This window comes from Thamnophis elegans, chromosome 1, assembly GCF_009769535.1.
Source record: "Thamnophis elegans isolate rThaEle1 chromosome 1, rThaEle1.pri, whole genome shotgun sequence".
NCBI lineage: Eukaryota > Metazoa > Chordata > Lepidosauria > Squamata > Colubridae > Thamnophis > Thamnophis elegans.
Window position 1 is genome coordinate 130,318,937 of NC_045541.1, and position 18,359 is coordinate 130,337,295.

The window sequence follows — 18,359 nt, forward strand, 5'->3', positions numbered from 1 at the left end:
TGATTTATCTAGAAAAAAGGGAATTAAGAACCACTTCCAAAGTTCTGGCAGTTCCTGACCCCTTCTGGGAGGAGTAATTTGGGCACCTGACAACACAGCCACATTTATAGCCATTTGCAGTATCCCATGGTCATATGACTATGTTTTACGATGATGTTGCCAAAAACTGAAGGATTTTCAGCAAAACCAACACCATAACAAACTTAAGTTTGCTTAACAACTGCTGCATTTGTTTAACTGTGACTGTCGCAAAAATGGCTGCTGCAAAAAAACAGTTGTTGCAATATACAACTGTAATGGGCAGGCTCTATTGCAGTTGTATTTTGAGAAATATCTACTTTCTACTGCTATAGTTAGTATATCATAATACGTTACACAAGAGCAGTCTTACCATCTTTTCTTCTTAATGTAAACTAAAGCTTTATGGATAGGCATGTTACTTCAAGAATTTAGGAGATTTATTGCATCACTCAAGGAAGAATGCCTGGGTCTTTTTAATAATCTTGTGTTGCAGTATATAAAAATTCACAGTATTTCTATTTTTAATTTATACATTATAATTGTCGGCTCACTATTCTCCAAGAATTTTAAGGATAACATATACATAGTTCTTTCTCCTTCATTTTTTAAAATCACAACAACCCTGCTAGATAGTTTGGATTAAGAATAATTACTTCAAAGTCTCCAAGTGAAGTTGGGAGAGCCAGGTCTTGATGCCCTTCCTGGAGGCCAGAAGAATGGGGGTGCACCTACCTCTGGGGGCAAGATATTCCTCAGGAGCAACAGCAGAGAAGGCTCTCTTCCTAGACCTTGCCAGTCGAATATCTTCAACTGACAGCATCTGGAACATACCCTCCCTTTTTTGTTAAGCAAATCCCCGCAGGCAGTTAAATGCAACAACATATTACCACCACTTGCAGCTTCCTGCTTATTTCCCCACTGACTTTGTTAGACGCTGGCAGTGAAGGTTGCAAATGTCTATCATGTAACTCGGGGATGCTGTGACCATTGAAAAATATGTGCAGGTTGCCAAGCACATACATTGTAATCATGCCTATGTATGAAGCATTCTTGACTTAATCACTAGAAATGAACAGTCCAATAGAGCCAATAGGAAATGTATCATGCTGCTATAATAAAGTACCTAACAACAATGAATTTTGATGCTTTATTCGTTGATTAAAAGAATATACATTTAACATAAACCATACAACATCAGTCATCAAGTCAAACACTCAGCTGGTTTCCTTACAATTTCTGTCAGGAGTTACCTTACTCTGATCACATTTATAAGATAAAATCTCACCACATCTGGCATATACACACACTGTGCCAGTGGATTCACTCTACTGATGTACATATAAAATCCGCATGGTATGTGCTCACTGGAGACAAAACAGCGCACACCTGTCAAAGGTCATTTTAATATAAGATGGTAAAACCATTTGTAAAACACATATAAACTTTTCCATAAATAGAATCATATCTGGACATCTGTTGCATAAATTGTGTTTTCCAAAGCTTACAATATGGCAGCCAGGTCTCAGCACTGCTGGGCACCCACGTTGGCCACTTACTTTATTATTGCAGACTGTCCTTAACGTTAAATGCACAACATTCGTACCACTTAAAACTTGGGTCAGGTGGAAGTCTCACAGAGACCACGTCTGTACCGCGGTTGCCCTGAAACAGTTTAAATCGGCTTTTAAAGCCTCTCAGATATAACAAGATTTTAAAACATACTTCATGGAATGTTCTTCATGCATCATAGCAGCTCATACCTGTGATAGAACAAGGTTTGTATCGGTTTCTTTTTCTTCCTTTACATTCACTATTCACAGTGAAACAGGTGCATGTTTAAGAGTTCTGAGGTTGCTGACTGAGCCACAGCACAGCTGTGTACCACAGGTCGAAATTCGACCTTATATATTACAATCTAGCAGTACCTGGCTGGCCAAAAATTGGCCTGCCCCTGCCAGCATGTGGGCACTTCTTCATTTTAATCTATTCTTTGGCAGCTGACACAGGCGCTGACAGAGAGAATCCAGTGACTTAGTTGCTAGGGATTTCACGACTAATGTTTGCAAGCAAAGTAGACTTATAAATTTATATCTAAATTGTTAGGGTTTTACCCCATTGGAGTGTATAATCTTAACATTTCTTTTCAAACCTGGGCCCGAAGCTAACTTGGACAGAGAAGCTGACAGACTACGAGAAAAAGAAGCTATAATTAATTTACAGTGAAACTACAGCTTATAGCCTTCAGAGTCAGGTAAACCTCTGAATAAGCTACACAGTGTGCAAGAAACTACTGTTCATATTTAAGGAGGAGATTGCAGAATGGCAGTAATTCATGCTTCAGATATTGTATGTGAAATCAAAGCAAGGTTTACAGCAAATGGTATTGATCGTCTTGATTTAAAAAAAAAAAGCTTAAGTAGCATGCTACCAATTTATGTGACAATGACCGCATTCACCGGGCTATGAATAGTAAAAAGATTTTTGGCTTCTGAGCACAAAAAACTCCGACAATAATAAAATCAGTGAAGTTGCAGTGTTACTCAGTACAAAAAGAAAGTTAGCTGGCAATCTCACGATAACCTTCAGCCTCATCTGAGTTTTGTTTTGTTTTGTAGACAAGTCCATTAACCGTGAAAGCCCTAAACATTGCCACTTTCAGCTTCTAAACAATACCCGACTACGTTCTTTGATCAAGAAGTAGAATATACATATATAATTCTATATAGCTAATACTGATTAAACACAGCACAAGAGGGGTTAATTCACACTACTGAAAAACATAATAGGACCCTACTTGCATATGTAACCACAGGAACTGTAAATAAAGAGAACTAAATGCCTTCACTGAAGCTTTGCATTTCTCTGTAAAAATGACGAGTTGGCTCAGTAAACACACTGAGCAATTCTATGTCCATGACTGCATGCCAGGGTCGACCCAATCCAAGGGATACCTGCTCAATGAGATTATGCACTGGATCTACATCCTGATCAGCCAGTTCTCCATTGTCAAAATCAATGCTTTCTTCTGTGACTTCAAGCACTTTCAAATCGGAGCCACGAAGACGAGCAATGGCAATCAGGTTGTGAGCCCAAACAGTATAACCTGAAACACAAAATCACACGCTATTATTTTACTGGATTTCAGTTTTCTTCCTCCCTCCCTATTCTACAGATTTAACAGCTAACAACTAATGCCTTGCTATTAGCTTTCCATCTAATAATTTTCTCATTTAACAAACAGTCCTCTAAGTTGGTCATCAAATGATGGAATTCATTCAAAAGGTTAAAATGCTAAACAAATTGGCTTTTACTGTTTTGTTATCAGTCTTTATTAAAATAATATTTCTAGGTAATGTGTAAATTTCTCATAACATTTATATACACACACATGCACACACACACACATGCACTAAGCAAGCTGCTCTATTAGCATAGCACACAAGAATTTTAGATTAAGCTGCAAGTTATCTTAAGACTTGCTGGAAGTTTAAAAACAAACATTAAAATATAACTAAAACAAAAAGAAGTAATTTTTAAGCTAGGGTTCCTTTCTTCCAATTTGATTGTGTTGCAATTGTCTCAGTCTTGAATTATAACAATTTTTGCACTTTAATTCCTAATTTATATGCATAAGATAGTATGCTAAAGCCAATGGGAAGCTTAATTCCTCTTTATGCTTTCTATACAAAAGGTTTTCTTTCTCATAAAAAAAATAGTTGATATGAGATTACAATTGCGTTATCTGTACTTATATACTAGTGATCAATGCTAAGTGATTTTCTAATGATCAATGCTTTTCACCTATGGAATTGCGTACCATGTACTGCCAGAAGAGATAGCCTTGTGCACCTCCACGCCAATAAAACCAATGGATCTTCGGTCCGGTTGTCACTGAGATCTGGGAAGCCAGACATATCTATCACATCATTCATTAATATGAAGTGAGTGAGGAACTTATCATACTGCCTAGATATGAGATCAACAACAGCGCCTGAAACGCAAGTAATGTAGCTGTCAAAATGAATCCTTTCCAGTGGGATACTAGGTTTAAGAATCCTTAACATGTCATCACTCTTGATATCAAAAGCTATTATATAGACCCGAAGATTAGTGCTGTTGCGTGTCAGGGCTTTCCAATCTTCATCTTCTGGCATGTTCTCCAAGGATTTGTGCATTACTGAAATATTGTGGACCAGAAGAGATAGTCGATGCAAAGGCACATGGTTATTGTCAGCCAAAACTCTCGCCATTTCTCCTGTAAAATCACAGAAATCCAAGGCAAGCGAGCGTAGATTGATAAAGCGCTCCATTTCAATTGCTGTGATAAGAGTGGTATTACCCGGAATGTGGTTATCCAGGAGGCTCAGGTGCTCCATGGTGCTGGCAATGGAATTTGAGAGAGATGACAAAGATGTGGGTGTTACAATTTGTAGCATAAACCCACATGACAACCATTTGAGTTGCCTGCTGTTTCCCAAAATTTCTTCAAATAGCTGCTGTATTCTGCAAGAAAAAAAAAACACAATTGTTTAAACCTTCCATAATAAATTCAGAGGCAACAAGTAAGCAAGAAAATTATACTGTTCTCCGATGTTGCACTGTCTACACAATTGTTATCTTTAAATCTGAGGTACAATTTGTACTACCATACTATTCTGTGGAAAATCCACTTGTCGGGTTCAGAACTTAAGTTCCTTAATTGTTCTATTTGAAATAAATATAACATAAAATCAATGTTTGCTTTCTGAAATTTTGCATTTTATCTTGCTCTATTCCCATTTTTTTTTATTCAATATATGCTCAGGTTATCTACCATTCACAGCTAGAATGCCTACAAAATGCAAATTGATTTAAGTAAATAACATTACCTATCTATCCCATGCTATCAACATTTCTCATTTAAATAATATCACAAAGTGAAATTATTCAATGAATCAATTGATCTGAATATAAATAGGAGGATGTGACATTTCCTGATAAAAATGCATTGTCATAGTTTTTTGTAATATTCACTTTCAAGTCATGACTGAACATTAATGAAGTTATTTTATCAGATGTATTCATATTAAAACATTACAAAAATAGTAATAACAAACTGTTCTTTATATATGTAGTCCACATGATGGTTGATAAAAATTACTACATTCTTCCCTCAAGATGATTAAGCCATTGTATATGATTCCCTAATGTAAATTGTATACTAATTACTCTGTGAAGGAAGTTGGTCCGAAAAGTAGTGATTAGCTGACAGTAAAGCAAACATGCTATATGGTTGAATGGAGATCAAAATCCAACCATCTAATTAGTCCATTTCAGAAAGTTTTGAAGCTGCTTACAAAGTTTTGTTTAGAAAGCTGCAAACAGGCATATAAATTACAGCTCTCTGGAAAATAGAAAAGCCTTCAAAATAAAAATCTATAATAGAAACACAGAAACATACAATATTGACAGCAGAAAAAGACCTAGTGGTCCATTGAGTCTACGCTTTGAGTTTGTTTTCTGTTTAATTTATTTACTCATTATTTTTGCATTTTATTTATTATTATGTTTTAATTTTTGTCCAACATGTTACAATTCAGTTATTAATGATCGATCCAATATCTTTGCTGGAAGTTGTTCCAAGCTTCTACTACTCTTTCTGTGAAGTAATACTTTCTAGCATTACTTTTGAACTTCCTTCCTGTCAGTTTGAGAATAAACGTTGTTCTCTCTTAAAACTAATAAAAGCACAACCCAGTAAGGTTTGAATAGTGTATACACCATTTATACCATAGTTTCTTGCACACACATACACAAATATGTTTTTGCAAGGTGAAAGATTCTGGAACAGTCTATGTGGCCCAAGATTTTATCATTTGATGGAAAATAGGAATCCAGAGATGCTTACATCCTTTATTGCACTATGTGAGAAGTATTACAACAGGAGTCCCCAGTCCCCGGGCTGTGGCTCACTACCGGGTCGTAAGTCATTCGGAACCAGGCCATGGAAGCAGCAGAAGAGAGTGTGCATGCACAGCCCCACTTGTGCAAGCAGCTGGCAAGTCTTCATTTGCGTGAACGGCGTGTGCGCCCGTGCCTCTTGCCCAACACTTACACAAAAACATCCCCTCTCTCCCTGGCTCCCAACTGTCCACAAAGGTGGAAAAGTTGAGGAACTCTGTATTACAAGATCTCTAGAAAGTTTTTTTGGATAAACTAATTGTATCTGTACCCAGGCACTAACTACTCAAAGCTTACAAAATTATCCTTTGAAATAATTGGCTAGAATAGACAATGAGACATTCTGTGAGAAAGAATGTGATTAAAGCTACCAATGTATGGCATTATTTGCTGATTATTAAATATTCAGTCACTGGCAGCAATGAAATACACTGGTTGATTCTCAGAAACAATTCAAAATTTCAACTAGCATTAATTATCTGCTCAGTATTACTCCATTGAAAACAATACTGTTTCATATCTTTCTCTTCAACATCTCTTCTCTTCTCTTCAACATCCAGATGAATATTCTGCATACAATATAAAGTTGCTTGTTGCAACATCATCTGCATGTCTGAGGTTGTTGATATTTCTTCCAGCAAACTTAATTCCAACTTTTGATTCATCTAGCCCCACCTTTCTCATGATGTGCTCTACATATAAGTTAAATAGACAGGGAGACAGTATGCAGCCTTGCCGGACTACTTTCCCAATTTTGAACCAATCAGTGGTTCCGCGTCCTGTTCTCACTGTTGCTTCTTGACCTGCATATAGGTTTCTCAAGAGACAAATAAGATGGTCTGGTACTCCCATCTCTTTAAGAACTTGCCACAATTTGTTGTGATCCACACAATCAAAGGCTTTAGCATAGTCAATGAAGCAGAAGTAGATGTTGCTAGATTTAGATAAATAAAGTTACTAGATTTAAGTAAATTTGTGAAAGTCACTGCTAAAGAATTTTCCCACTCAACTTTCCTTTCACTGGACTGCACTTATTTGAAAGGCATCTATTTTTTTATAGATAGCACAACATTTTTGCAGGCCAGCTTAGAAAAGATCTTGCAACAGGAATGGGCTAGATTAGATAAATGTATAGCCCAGGCATGTCCAACCCACGGTCCATGGGCACCATGCAGCCATGGGCAGCTAATACAGATAGTTCTCTACTTACAGCAGATCATTTAATGACTGTTCAAAGTTAGAGTAGCGTTGAAAAAAGTGAGTGATGACTGTTTTTCAAATTTGCAACACTTGCAGTCCTATGGCCACGTGAACAAAATTTGGATGTATGGCAATTGACTCATGACAGTTGCAGTATCCTGGGGTCATGTGATCCCCTTTTGAGGGCTTTTGACAAGCAAAGTTAATGGAGAAGCCAGATTCACTTAACAACCATGTTACTAACAACGGTGGTGATTCACTTAACAATTGTTGTAAGAAATATTGTAAAATGGGGCAAAACTCACAAAAATTTCACTTAGCAACAAAAATTTGAGGCTCAATTGTGATTGTAAGCCAAGGACTAGCTGTAATGTGACATACACATACTACTAATTATATCTACCATTCAATCCTGTTTTATGGCTACTTTCTGAGAAGAGTTGTGCAATGCCAGTAATAATAACTAACTGTATATGTAATACAGACACTGCAAGATCATGAGCAATTTAGATCTGTAACTATATAATGGTTTTTTTAAACTATTGTATTTATAATTCTGTTTATATGAAACAACACATTCAGTTTACAATACTGTAGTAAAATGATGCAGACAACTTACTGCTTAATCTTTTTGCCATCTGGATCTACTTTGCTGAGGTATGTATTTGATATAATTCCATGTTGTTGCAGAATGCTTATATCACCAAAGAGACTTAATTTCTGAAGATTCCTATTTAGAAAAATAAAATAAAATTCAAAAGGGAAAAAAAACCTTACATTTTAATTATCTATTTGTCGATTTACCTCAAAAACATTTTTCTTTTCTAGGGCTGTCCAAAACCTTAGATATACAGAATGGGTAGTTCTAGACACAGAACTAGAACATAGGTGCTTGGTCCAGATATAGACCTGGAACAAGAGATGGTCAGCAGTCTAACATTAGCAAGGAAAGAGAAGCCAAAAGAAGATCAGGAGAAAAGTGTGCAAGTTGGGAATGCTTGGCAGTGGAGGACATGATGGTGCATGGCTGAGGAAAAGTAAGGGTAAAGGAGAAGGAAGATTGAGGGAGAGTTGGTACATGGGCCATGCAGAAGAGGAGGGAAGAGAAGGGAGATGCATCAACCTTACTCTCCCATCCTATTAAGATCTCTCTAGTTTTGTTTCAGCTGAAAACCAAAACAACCAGGATATTACAGGTTTCAGTTTGGCTGAACCTACAATCCTCACTCGACGAGTCTGGCTGAGCTATTGTGGTTGTTTCTTTTACATGGACAAAACACTTCTTTCATTTTATGTACATCTTTCTCTTTTTAAAGCCATCATGCATTTGAATGTCAAAATTAAGACTTCATAAGACAAATGTTTTAATATGCTCATATATCAGGCAGAACACAATATTTAAAATGTTCTTTTTGTCAATTATCTATATCAAAATATATAAATACACCTCTAATTATAGTAAATTTACAGAAAGGATAGATATATACTCAGGCAATAATGTTGTGGTATAATGGTTAATGATTTGAAGTAGAATTAGGGGACCCTTATTCAAATCCACTCTCAGTCATGGAAACTGAGTAGGTGGCTTTGGCCCAGTAACTATTGTTCATTGCATAGTTGCAGTATGGAGAAAAAAGGGGAAATGCTATGTATACCACCTTCCATTCCTTCAGAAAGACTGGATGTAAACAACAACAGAAATTATACCAACAAACTACGGTAATGGAAGTGTTCTCCTATTACATTACAGCTATTTGTTTCCTATGCCTATTTGTCTGTAGCAGAGCACATTGAAAATGGCAGACTTTTCTGCAAAGAGCCTATTTGATACACAAAATGAAATTAATTCAAAATAAGTGGGAAATACTATTTTAGCAGTTATGTCTTTCAATCACTTTTGCAGATTGCCACACCCTCTTGTTAAAAATGACTATAACAATAAAGCTGTGGATAAATTTTGGAAAATCTTATCTGGCATCATGCATAATCATGATTGACTGGCTAATCTTTATCAGCTTTTGAAAATGATTTTTTCTTCCGGATACAGCTTTGGTTTCTATGCTGTAAACTATAAATATAGAAATTTTTAATTGTAAAATCACATTGAAACATTGCAGCATGTGAACTAAATCACCTAGAAATGTTTTTTTTAAGATTCAGGTAAGTTAAATCAAAAAGCTCATATGGTAGTTCTCTTGCTTACACAAAACCATTCTGACACCTACACTTTCATCCTTTTCAAGCAGAAATAACTAAAAATAAGAGAGATGAATTTAGCTGCACTGTCACAGAAAGATAAAAAGGGAGAAACAAATTGGGTACAGATAAGGTACAGGAAAAAGGGAAGTAGACAGGGAAGGAAAAAGGAAAGGAATAGAAATCCATTTGATTATAAAATAATTAAATGATGAACACTCCTTAATCTGAATGACACATGGATAGATTCAACCATAGTTTCAACTGGGAAACTATGAGGATCCTAGGCCAAGATAAATCCAAACATTCTAGGGAATTCCTGGAAGCTTGGCATTCAGACAAATCAGTCAATAGATACATAGAGATAAACTACATTTACACACCATTCAAAAGAAACAAAAAGTTCAGATCTTCTCTAGCAACCAGCAACCAGATAAACAGAGAATAACACCAGACAAAACACTCAAGCAGAAAACTGTACCTTAATCAAGGAACTACTAATAAGAAAGCCATATTCTTACTATAACTGGCAGGGAAAGCTACTGTATTGAAACAGAGGGCAAACCTAATCTTACTGACAATTACCTAGTTATGTAATAAAATCAATTTCTCAAGTTAGGTAATAAAAATTAAGTTCAATCTTGAGCTACATATACTCTTTTCTATTGAAAAAATAATGAAACTTTGCAGACAAGTAACCCTTTTGGAGTAGCAACTAAACTCCCAAGTCATATCAACTGCTCTAGTCTTCTCATCAAATGCAAGATAATATCACACAGGCACAGACAATCATCCATAGTAACTCTTAGGGAAATATATTAGTTCTTCTCTGTCTGGTAAGTACAATCAGTTTCTGTTGGCAGGTTTGTCACAGAATTATTGTTAGGAACTGTGAAAACAATGAAAACACCCAATCCAGAAGCATTTATATGTTGTGGAAATCCTATTTCAGATTTTCCTAATTAGCGATTTCCAGCAGGTAGGTAAGGGGCTGTTATTGGATGGAGGAGGGAGGAAGGGATTGTGAAAATGGCTAGGAAACTGTCAGGGAATATTCAAAATAAGCATCATGTGCTGCATCTTGGTTGAACTGAACTGAAACAGCAGCATCTTGGCAAAGCTGAAGCAGCAGCAACCTGTCAGAGCTGAAGCAGCCACAATTTCCCCAAATTCTCCAATGCCTTTAACAATAGCAGAGCTTTTAATGTAGTTTACAAGTTCTTTAAAAATTCAGGGAGATATTCAGAGATGTATCTCCCTTGAAAGTAGCCCATGTTGAATTGTATGGCACACTCAAGCATCAGGAACTGATCATAGGAAATCTTTTATGACATTTGCATTGTATCATAAAATGCTTTATCATAAAAATTATGTCAAACCTCAATTCCATGGGAGTAATGTGTCCCACATATTGGACTCATTTTAGCCCGTTACCCCAAATTAGCCCATTTGGGGTAACTTTATTCAAAATGTTTTGCCCTGTGGTACATGTGTTACCCAGTTAAAGGTCACAGGAATCAGAATTTTAATAGTATGTAGATAACTAGACAACCTGTCATCAGTTGTGTCATCTTTCATAGATATTTTCTTACCAGACTCCTCAAAACTTTCATAAGGACACTTTCTAAAGAATTACCTTCACTGGAAAAACTGGGAAACATTAAGAGATTTATCTGCCTTGAAAATAGCCCCATAATGAGCTTTATATCATCACAGTCAATATCAGCATAGAAATGTTAAATGACATTTTGTATTACAGTATGTCACAAGCTGTTTTATAGTGAGGAATTATAGTATTAATATTAAAGGAATGAAAATATTGGTAGTATATAAATAACCCTTCATTACTAGTTATGTTAGGACTGATTGGGGTTTAAAGGTTATCAACAATGGAAGGGCTACACATTATTCAGAACTTCTCTATTTAAACCTCTATTCAATTTTCCCAATGATGGCATAAAAATACAAATTCAAAGACATGTACACTTTGCAAATAAATCCATGTTCAAATCATGACAATATGTTGAACACATCATATAGTCTTAAAATATATAAATTGCTTTCTAAATATTTTAATGGGCCAGCTTTAATATCTGATGTATATGCTTCATGTAGAAAACTGAGCTCCAGATGTGAATATTTTAATTAGAAGCAACTACTAGCATCTAATTAGAAGCAACTACTAGCATCTAAGAACAGTAAGCACTATAACTATTTTTAGCTCTGCAGATTAGAATTTCTTGCCTCAGGTAGTAGATTCTAGAAAAACAGCACTGTCATCTGAAAGTTGTACACAATTCCATAAACTATAAGTACTACGTAACTTACAGTCCATCCAATTTCAGAACATCACTATTTTCAATCTTTATTCAACATTATGTTATACATTACAAAGAAAAGCCAGGCACAATAGGGTGAACTAAGGTTAGAACGGTAAAGAAATTTGGGGTCCTGTTTTAATACTGAGTGGTTCATTTACTATTGACTGCAGAGTTAATGGTATGACAGAGTCATTCAATTTATGACGTATTTTATACTCTGGAATTGAGAAGCCAACAAAATCTGATACAATCCTTTCACTGAAGAGGAGGGTGATACTGTTTTATTGGGAAAACACTTTCCTGTTCATCACCAGACAGATATCTAAAAAGAAATTACAATCTTGAGAACTTGTCCAACTGGATAGAAAAATTAACAATTTATATGGATTTCTATTTTATGGTTTTTATATCGTAAAATGTTTTATACAGTTCGCTAAATTTTAATTCTAAGGAAATCATGGATCCCAGATTTTGGACACATTCTATAAGTTAGCACATTTGAGGTAACTTGGTTCAAAAATTATTGCCTTATCTTGTACTGCTCTTTAATAATGATGACAGGAGGCAAAGTATGAAAATTGTCTAAGGCAGCCAAAAACTATTGGTAATCCTGATAATTCTTGCTTTCTTTGCTGCAAATACAAAATACTTTTTTCCTCATTTGGGCCAGGGATTGTGTGCGGAAAATATGTCTATAGAAAGCTTTTACAACTACTGTAGGTTTATTGTATATGATGCACAGATTTATTGATTATCTTTCCCAAACTTGCTTTCTCCAAAATGTGAAAAAACCCAAGCAGAAATATAATAGCAATGGACAAAATTGATACACAAACAGAAATAATAATTAAGTAGAAAAATAATCTCATTTCCTTAGCTATTTTAATTTTCAGAAATTCTTAACAACAGGAATTTTCTTACTTTAATTAAGTTTTCTTTATTGTTAAGGATTAGTATTGTAAAAATTAATCCACAGGCAATCATGTAACCTGATTATAATATTAAAGAGTTAAATAATTAAGAATGTTATAACAGATTAAAATATATGCCTGTATAATTCTAAAATATCGCAAGGTACAGAATCCTTTAGTTTAATGAACATAATTTACCGTACTCTTCCAGTCTGATAGAAGATGTAATTGTGTGCTGGCACGGTAGTATATTAGCTAGACCACAATAGTGTGTGCATTGTGTGTGTGTGCATGCATGTGTGTGTGTGTTATTTATTTCAGACAGAATTCCAAAAGCCTAAGTAGGACTTCTAGTAAAATGTATAAAAAAGCCACTCAAGGCATATTAGGCCAATTTAAGGTCACACCATACCTAGAATTCTGCAGTCCCTAAGCTAACGTAACAGAAGTAGGAAACTAGGAGCTAGATTATGTGAATGCAGGATGTTTTCAAAACCTGAGATATATATGCTAATTAAACATCAGCTGTAAAAGTACTCTGACTCAAAAGCAACTTTTAAAAATGTTGGATAGTAACACTGGAATAAGAAATTATTTCCAATTTAAGATAAAAAGATATACGTAAACATTAGAGCAATATATGGAATTTCTTGAAGTTCTATTTCATTTTGTCTGAACTCTTTCACAAAATCAATTCTGCTCTGTTTTTTCTTAATGTAAACAATGAAATAGCCTATTAATTCTTGGGTCAGAATGTTTTCTAACAGGAACTAGATTTTTAGTAAAGCAATGACAGAAAAGGGTTAACTGATTTACTTTATTTTATTTTATGCTTTTTTAAACAATCTATGCTGTTTTATTAAGAACGTCTCAGTTATTAAATATGATCCATCAATTATAGTATACATTGTGATTTAATCATTTTGCAGCTGTAAAAATACATGTAGTAATGATTGAAATCAAGTAAAATTGTTTGTGAAGTAGGCAAGGAGACTATGAGTTCAAGTCCTAGGCAAGAGAAAAAGAAAGTAAAAGTGAGTAAGAGAAAAAGAGAAAGGAGAAAAGAGAACTCTTTTAACCACACATTCATCTACTCTGTATATTTATGCAATATACAGTGTATTCATAAAGTATTCAGAGCCCCTTTACTTTTGTCAATTTTGTTACACTGCAGTCTGATTCAGTTATTGAAATTCATTTTTTCTCATTAATCTACAAACATAAATAAGGCTATAGTATATATATAAGATAAATCTTTTCAATCCCATCACTTTTAATAAGGTGCAATCTTATGTTATTTACTTAGAGATTTATAACATTCACAGGATTTTTCTCATAATAGTATGTTGATTGTAGTTACAGAGCAAAGTTTTTGTATTATGTTTTTTCTCAATAAATTATGTACAATAAGAGTAATAGATTAAAGCCACTTGAAATTGGCATACATAGTGGGAAGAGTTAATTTCTTATTTCACAGAAAAAAATAAAAGTCAAACCTATTTTCAGTATTTATTCAACCATCTCTTTATACTTATACCTGAATCATGTGTTTATTAGTTACAGCCAACATTTCTTTTGTTCACTACCTAGACTACCAATCCTTGTTTAGTTATCTTTGGGCATAACTATACATTATAAACAAAAGACCAGATCTTGCGTTTCTATAAGGAAAAAGGAGCTTTAAAAAGAGAAAATTTCAAAGACAAAATATGAAATTAACTGTATGCAATATTCACCCATCAACTATATATTTTTCCAACTTTAGACATGAGATGCTTTACCCTTCCTCCTTTTAAATTTCTGGGTTTTAGAAATACATTTGTGTTGTATTGGTGAAGGTAAATATATACCTGTGAAACTCTGCAGGAGGTTAAGGAGGACAGAAATTGAAGAGGGCTACAAAGACTCTTAATATCAGTAGACACTTCACTACTTTTTAAATCAAACCAATACTTTTAATGCTTTGTAAAAGATACAGCTTTTTTTTTAAAAAAAGATACATCGATCAACTTATTACTGCATAAGCATATATGGCTAATAATACTATTATCGATTATTAGACTCCTATTCAGATTTGCTGTTATCTGATGGCATTTATAATCTGTTTGCAGCAGATTGCCCTGTAATCTTAATTAGTTGCAGCAGAATTAATGATATGTGAATTTGATAGACTAATCATTTTGCCTGTGATAAGGCTACTTCAATTATGTTGGAAACAAACAAACATGATCTGAAGAGATCAATTGCACACATGAAGAGATACATAGCTAATAACCAAGGTTAATCATGAGATGCAAATGATAATTTGGTGGGTATAGCAGTTTTGAGCAAAAAAGATCTGTATAAATGCTTTTGTTTTTCTACTTGCAACAAAGACCTGGGAATTACTGTTATATTTGTCAAATTATTTATCCCAATATAGTAGCTTGATTAGTCAACTAGCCAACTGAACCTTTTTAATTTAAATTCTCAATTTGTATAGGCTTTATTGCAAGATTATATGCATTGCTTATGATAGCTTATTATTATTGATGGTTTTCTCTACCTTTTTTTACTTTTTCATTTTATGGATTCACTCCAGAATTGAATGATTTCACTGCAGCTTTTTCACAATATGTAAAAAATAAAAATGTGAAGCAGCCGCAAAAACCCTATGGTAAAACTATAGGTAATTTAGTGGGCAATGAGCACAAATTCCTGACTCACTCTTAAATGTTTCACTACAGACAAATCTAATGATCTCTTGTGACAAAAGCTATTGCATCACAGTACCTAAGAGACGAGCTATAAAGCTAGAATTGTACGATTCAGAGCTGTCTCCTAGTTATGAGCTCAATTATGCCATTTATTCTATTTAGGAAATATAAAATTCAAGGAAAAGGTAGTAATATAATTGACTTATACTTCCAAGGCAGAAATTAATTAATTATGCAAAATAGGTTTTGTTTTATCTCCAACAGAAAAATGGGACAAAGCACAGCACGAAGAAGAAGAAAAGCACAATCTTATTGAAAGGACATTTTAATTTGTAGTGAAGTAGGGAGTTACAACGGTAATGAAAATACAGAAAGAAAGAAGATAGGTTAATAGACTTAGAACATAACTGTATAAATTTGGTCCTTTGTTATGACCTTGAAAGGTTAGAAATCTTAAGGAGTTCCTTGATGAGTTCCTTGATGAATACAAAACAAATGCCCAAGCGAGCTAAATCATACTGGATATGGTTTTCCTTTTAAAAAGCTCTCATCTTATGTAACCTAAATGAATACTGTTGAGCCACTTCCTTCTGGTATAATATATTAAACCTACCTCCCTCCCCCAAGATGCATATAGCTCCCACCCCAATGATGTTCCAAAGCCTTTGAAAAACCTGGCTGTTCTCCCAGGCTTTAGACCAAGGTGGCTGCAGTACTTTGTAGTTGTTTTGCTTTAGGTTCTCAAATGGATATTTATTTCTTGAGTTTTGTGAGTTGTTTGCAATTAGGCAGCCTCTAAATTATACACACTATATAAATAAAAACGTAAGAGACTTTAAAGGATGTCTGCAATGACTAACTTGGAAACTGTATTAGAATGGAGACTTTCAAGCCACTTTCTCGGGATTTTGAAAGATTTCATTTAAAAATGACTCATAAATACTTAACCAACGCACTACATCGTGTTTTTCAGCCCATGGTCCACTTGCTCCGATCCTGGCTTCCAATTAGTACCGTTCACTTTTTTTTCCTTTTAAAAGGGAGGCATTTGAAAATGCCTATGATCGGTAAACGTAACAAGAACCGACAGGGTTTGGGATAAAATATATACCATCAATTTATCAAGATCGGAGACACCTTATAGAGAAGGGAGCCCAAGGAAGCCCCTCGGTTTTTTTCTAACGACACTTCAAAGCCCCCTTCCCCAACTGTACTCGAAGTTCCCAGCGAAAGCACCACCAGCAGCAACGCACGCTCGTTTCCAGCGGAGATCTCGCCTGCAGTTGGCGACATGCTACGAGTGTTCCTTCCTTTGCGAGTGTTCTTTCACGTCGGGTTTCCCTAGTGAAGCCAGGCACACGCTCCCCTCCCCTCCTCTCGCTTCCTGCCCCCCCTCCGTTGGGCGAGAGGCAGGCGGCTCTGAACAAGTGGCTTCCCTCCATAGTCTGAACTCCATCCGAGAACTTTTCCCGGACTGCGACCCTTAAGGAAAAACCTTGCGGGGCAAAAAGTTTGGGAGGCGGAAAGGGGGGGGGGGGATAAAAACCTGGCCGCCTCCTCCTTTGTTCCCCCCCACTCCACCCCACCCACCCGGAGTCCCTCTGGCGGCCCAAAGGCTCAGCGCCTACCTGTTGTTGCGGACGCTGCTTAATACGCAGAGCACGAGCTCCAGGTAGGTCCTCAAGAGCTCCAGCCAGCGAGGACAGAGCGGCGCTTCCCCCTCGGCCACGGCCGCCGCTGTAACCGCCGCCGTTTCCTCGCAGACCCCACTCGCGCTTCCGCCGCCTCCGCTGCCGCTGGGATAGTTGTCAGCGGCGAACTGGACACGGAGTTCTCGCACGAACCAGCCGCACTTGCGCATCAAGAAGTCGAGGCGCGGACGCTCCGCCGGGCAGACGCGCAAGCTGAGGCGCAGCCGGGGCCACAGCGCCGGGTAGAAGAGGCACTCGCGCCAGTGCGAGCAGGCGGCGGAGGCCCGAAGTCGGTCGGGGGCCGCCAGGAACGAGAAGATGTGAACCACCAACTCGCTGGGCAAGGAGGCGGCGCCCACCGACCCCCCGCACACCGACGACATCGCCGGCCCAGCCGCCGGCGGCCGCAGCCCAAAGCCCGGCCCCGGCCCCGGCCTTCCCTCCGGCTCCTGCGACAAAAACAACAACATCAATGACAAGGCGGAGGGAGGCGGGGCGGGACCGGACGGGACTCTGCTACCGCCGGAGCCTACCACCGCACTCGGCCGCAGGGGGAGCCTGGGACGTACCATCGGGTTCCGGATGAGGGTGGCGGCATGAACGGATGAATGCATGAACGCCCTGGGAGTGGAGGGAAGGCGAAGAGAGGAAGAAGGATAGGCGGAGCATACCAAAATGTATCCAGCAGGCGGGGATAGCCAGGCGCTGTTGCTTTTATGACTCAGCACAACTGAAGGACAAGGGGGGGGGGAGGCGGTGTGGCTCGTCGCGCAGCTTAATCATCTAGACTGGGGAGGGGGGAGCGCCAACAGCCTCCTTAGCAAAAGAAAAGACATTTCTCTCGAATTCTGGGTGGCAGAAGGAGGAATTAATATAAAGGAGGGGGAAATGAAAAATGCTCTGTGAACAAAAATGAAAATGCTTATTATAAAAGCCAGATAGGCGGACATTGTTCAATAATACGACACCTTTTCACAATGCTCAAATTACTTGAGGCTAAGTTGTTAAAACGAAACATTCTTTTGGCTACGTCTGAATTGGTTTACTAAAATGATATATTGTATTAGAAATACGGCATTTTTCTCATAGCCAAAAATACTTGTCAGTAGGTGTTAATTTTGTTTTATAAGGAAAATCTGGAAGTGAGCAAAAGATGGTCAGGTACAATCTGTCATTGTACAGTTACTTAACAAACTTTCTATGCAGAATGACAATGAATTGGAGCTGCTTGTGATAAGGTAAAGATAAAGGTTCCCCTTGCACATGTGCTAGTCATTCCCGACTCTAGGGGCCAGTGCTCATCTCCGTTTCAAAGCCGAAGAGCCAACACTGTCCGAAGATGTCTCCATGGTCATGTGGCCAGCATGACTATACCCCAAAGGC

At 37.0% G+C, this 18,359-nt stretch overlaps 1 protein-coding gene across 2 annotated transcripts; it reads right to left on the reverse strand.

Annotated features, from left to right (window-relative positions):
* Nucleotides 1–1,154: 1,154 nt before the first annotated feature.
* Nucleotides 1,155–18,246, reverse strand: FBXO33 (F-box protein 33). 2 transcript variants are annotated; one of them, XM_032231211.1, is made up of 4 exons: nt 16,914–18,246; nt 7,781–7,891; nt 3,839–4,524; nt 1,155–3,124 (listed from the first exon to the last, which is right to left on the reverse strand). In XM_032231211.1, the coding sequence occupies exons 1-4, from the start codon at nt 17,588–17,590 to the stop codon at nt 2,853–2,855; spliced, it is 1,746 nt and encodes a 581-aa protein (XP_032087102.1). In that variant the 5' UTR covers nt 17,591–18,246; the 3' UTR covers nt 1,155–2,852. The 2 variants fall into 2 exon arrangements, with proteins under 2 accessions (XP_032087102.1, XP_032087109.1); XM_032231218.1 differs by lacking the exon at nt 7,781–7,891 and having other exon boundaries at nt 16,914–18,245.
* Nucleotides 18,247–18,359: the final 113 nt, after the last annotated feature.

Coding starts and splice junctions, on each gene's coding strand:
- FBXO33 (XM_032231211.1), bottom strand. CDS start 17,590: ATGCATTCATCCGTTCATGCCGCCACCCTCATCCGGAACCCGATGGTA. Junction 7,892..16,913: donor AGCAGCGTCCGCAACAACAG/GTAGGCGCTGAG, acceptor TTTTCTAAATAG/GAATCTTCAGAAATTAAGTC. Junction 4,525..7,780: donor GATGGCAAAAAGATTAAGCA/GTAAGTTGTCTG, acceptor TTTTTCTTGCAG/AATACAGCAGCTATTTGAAG.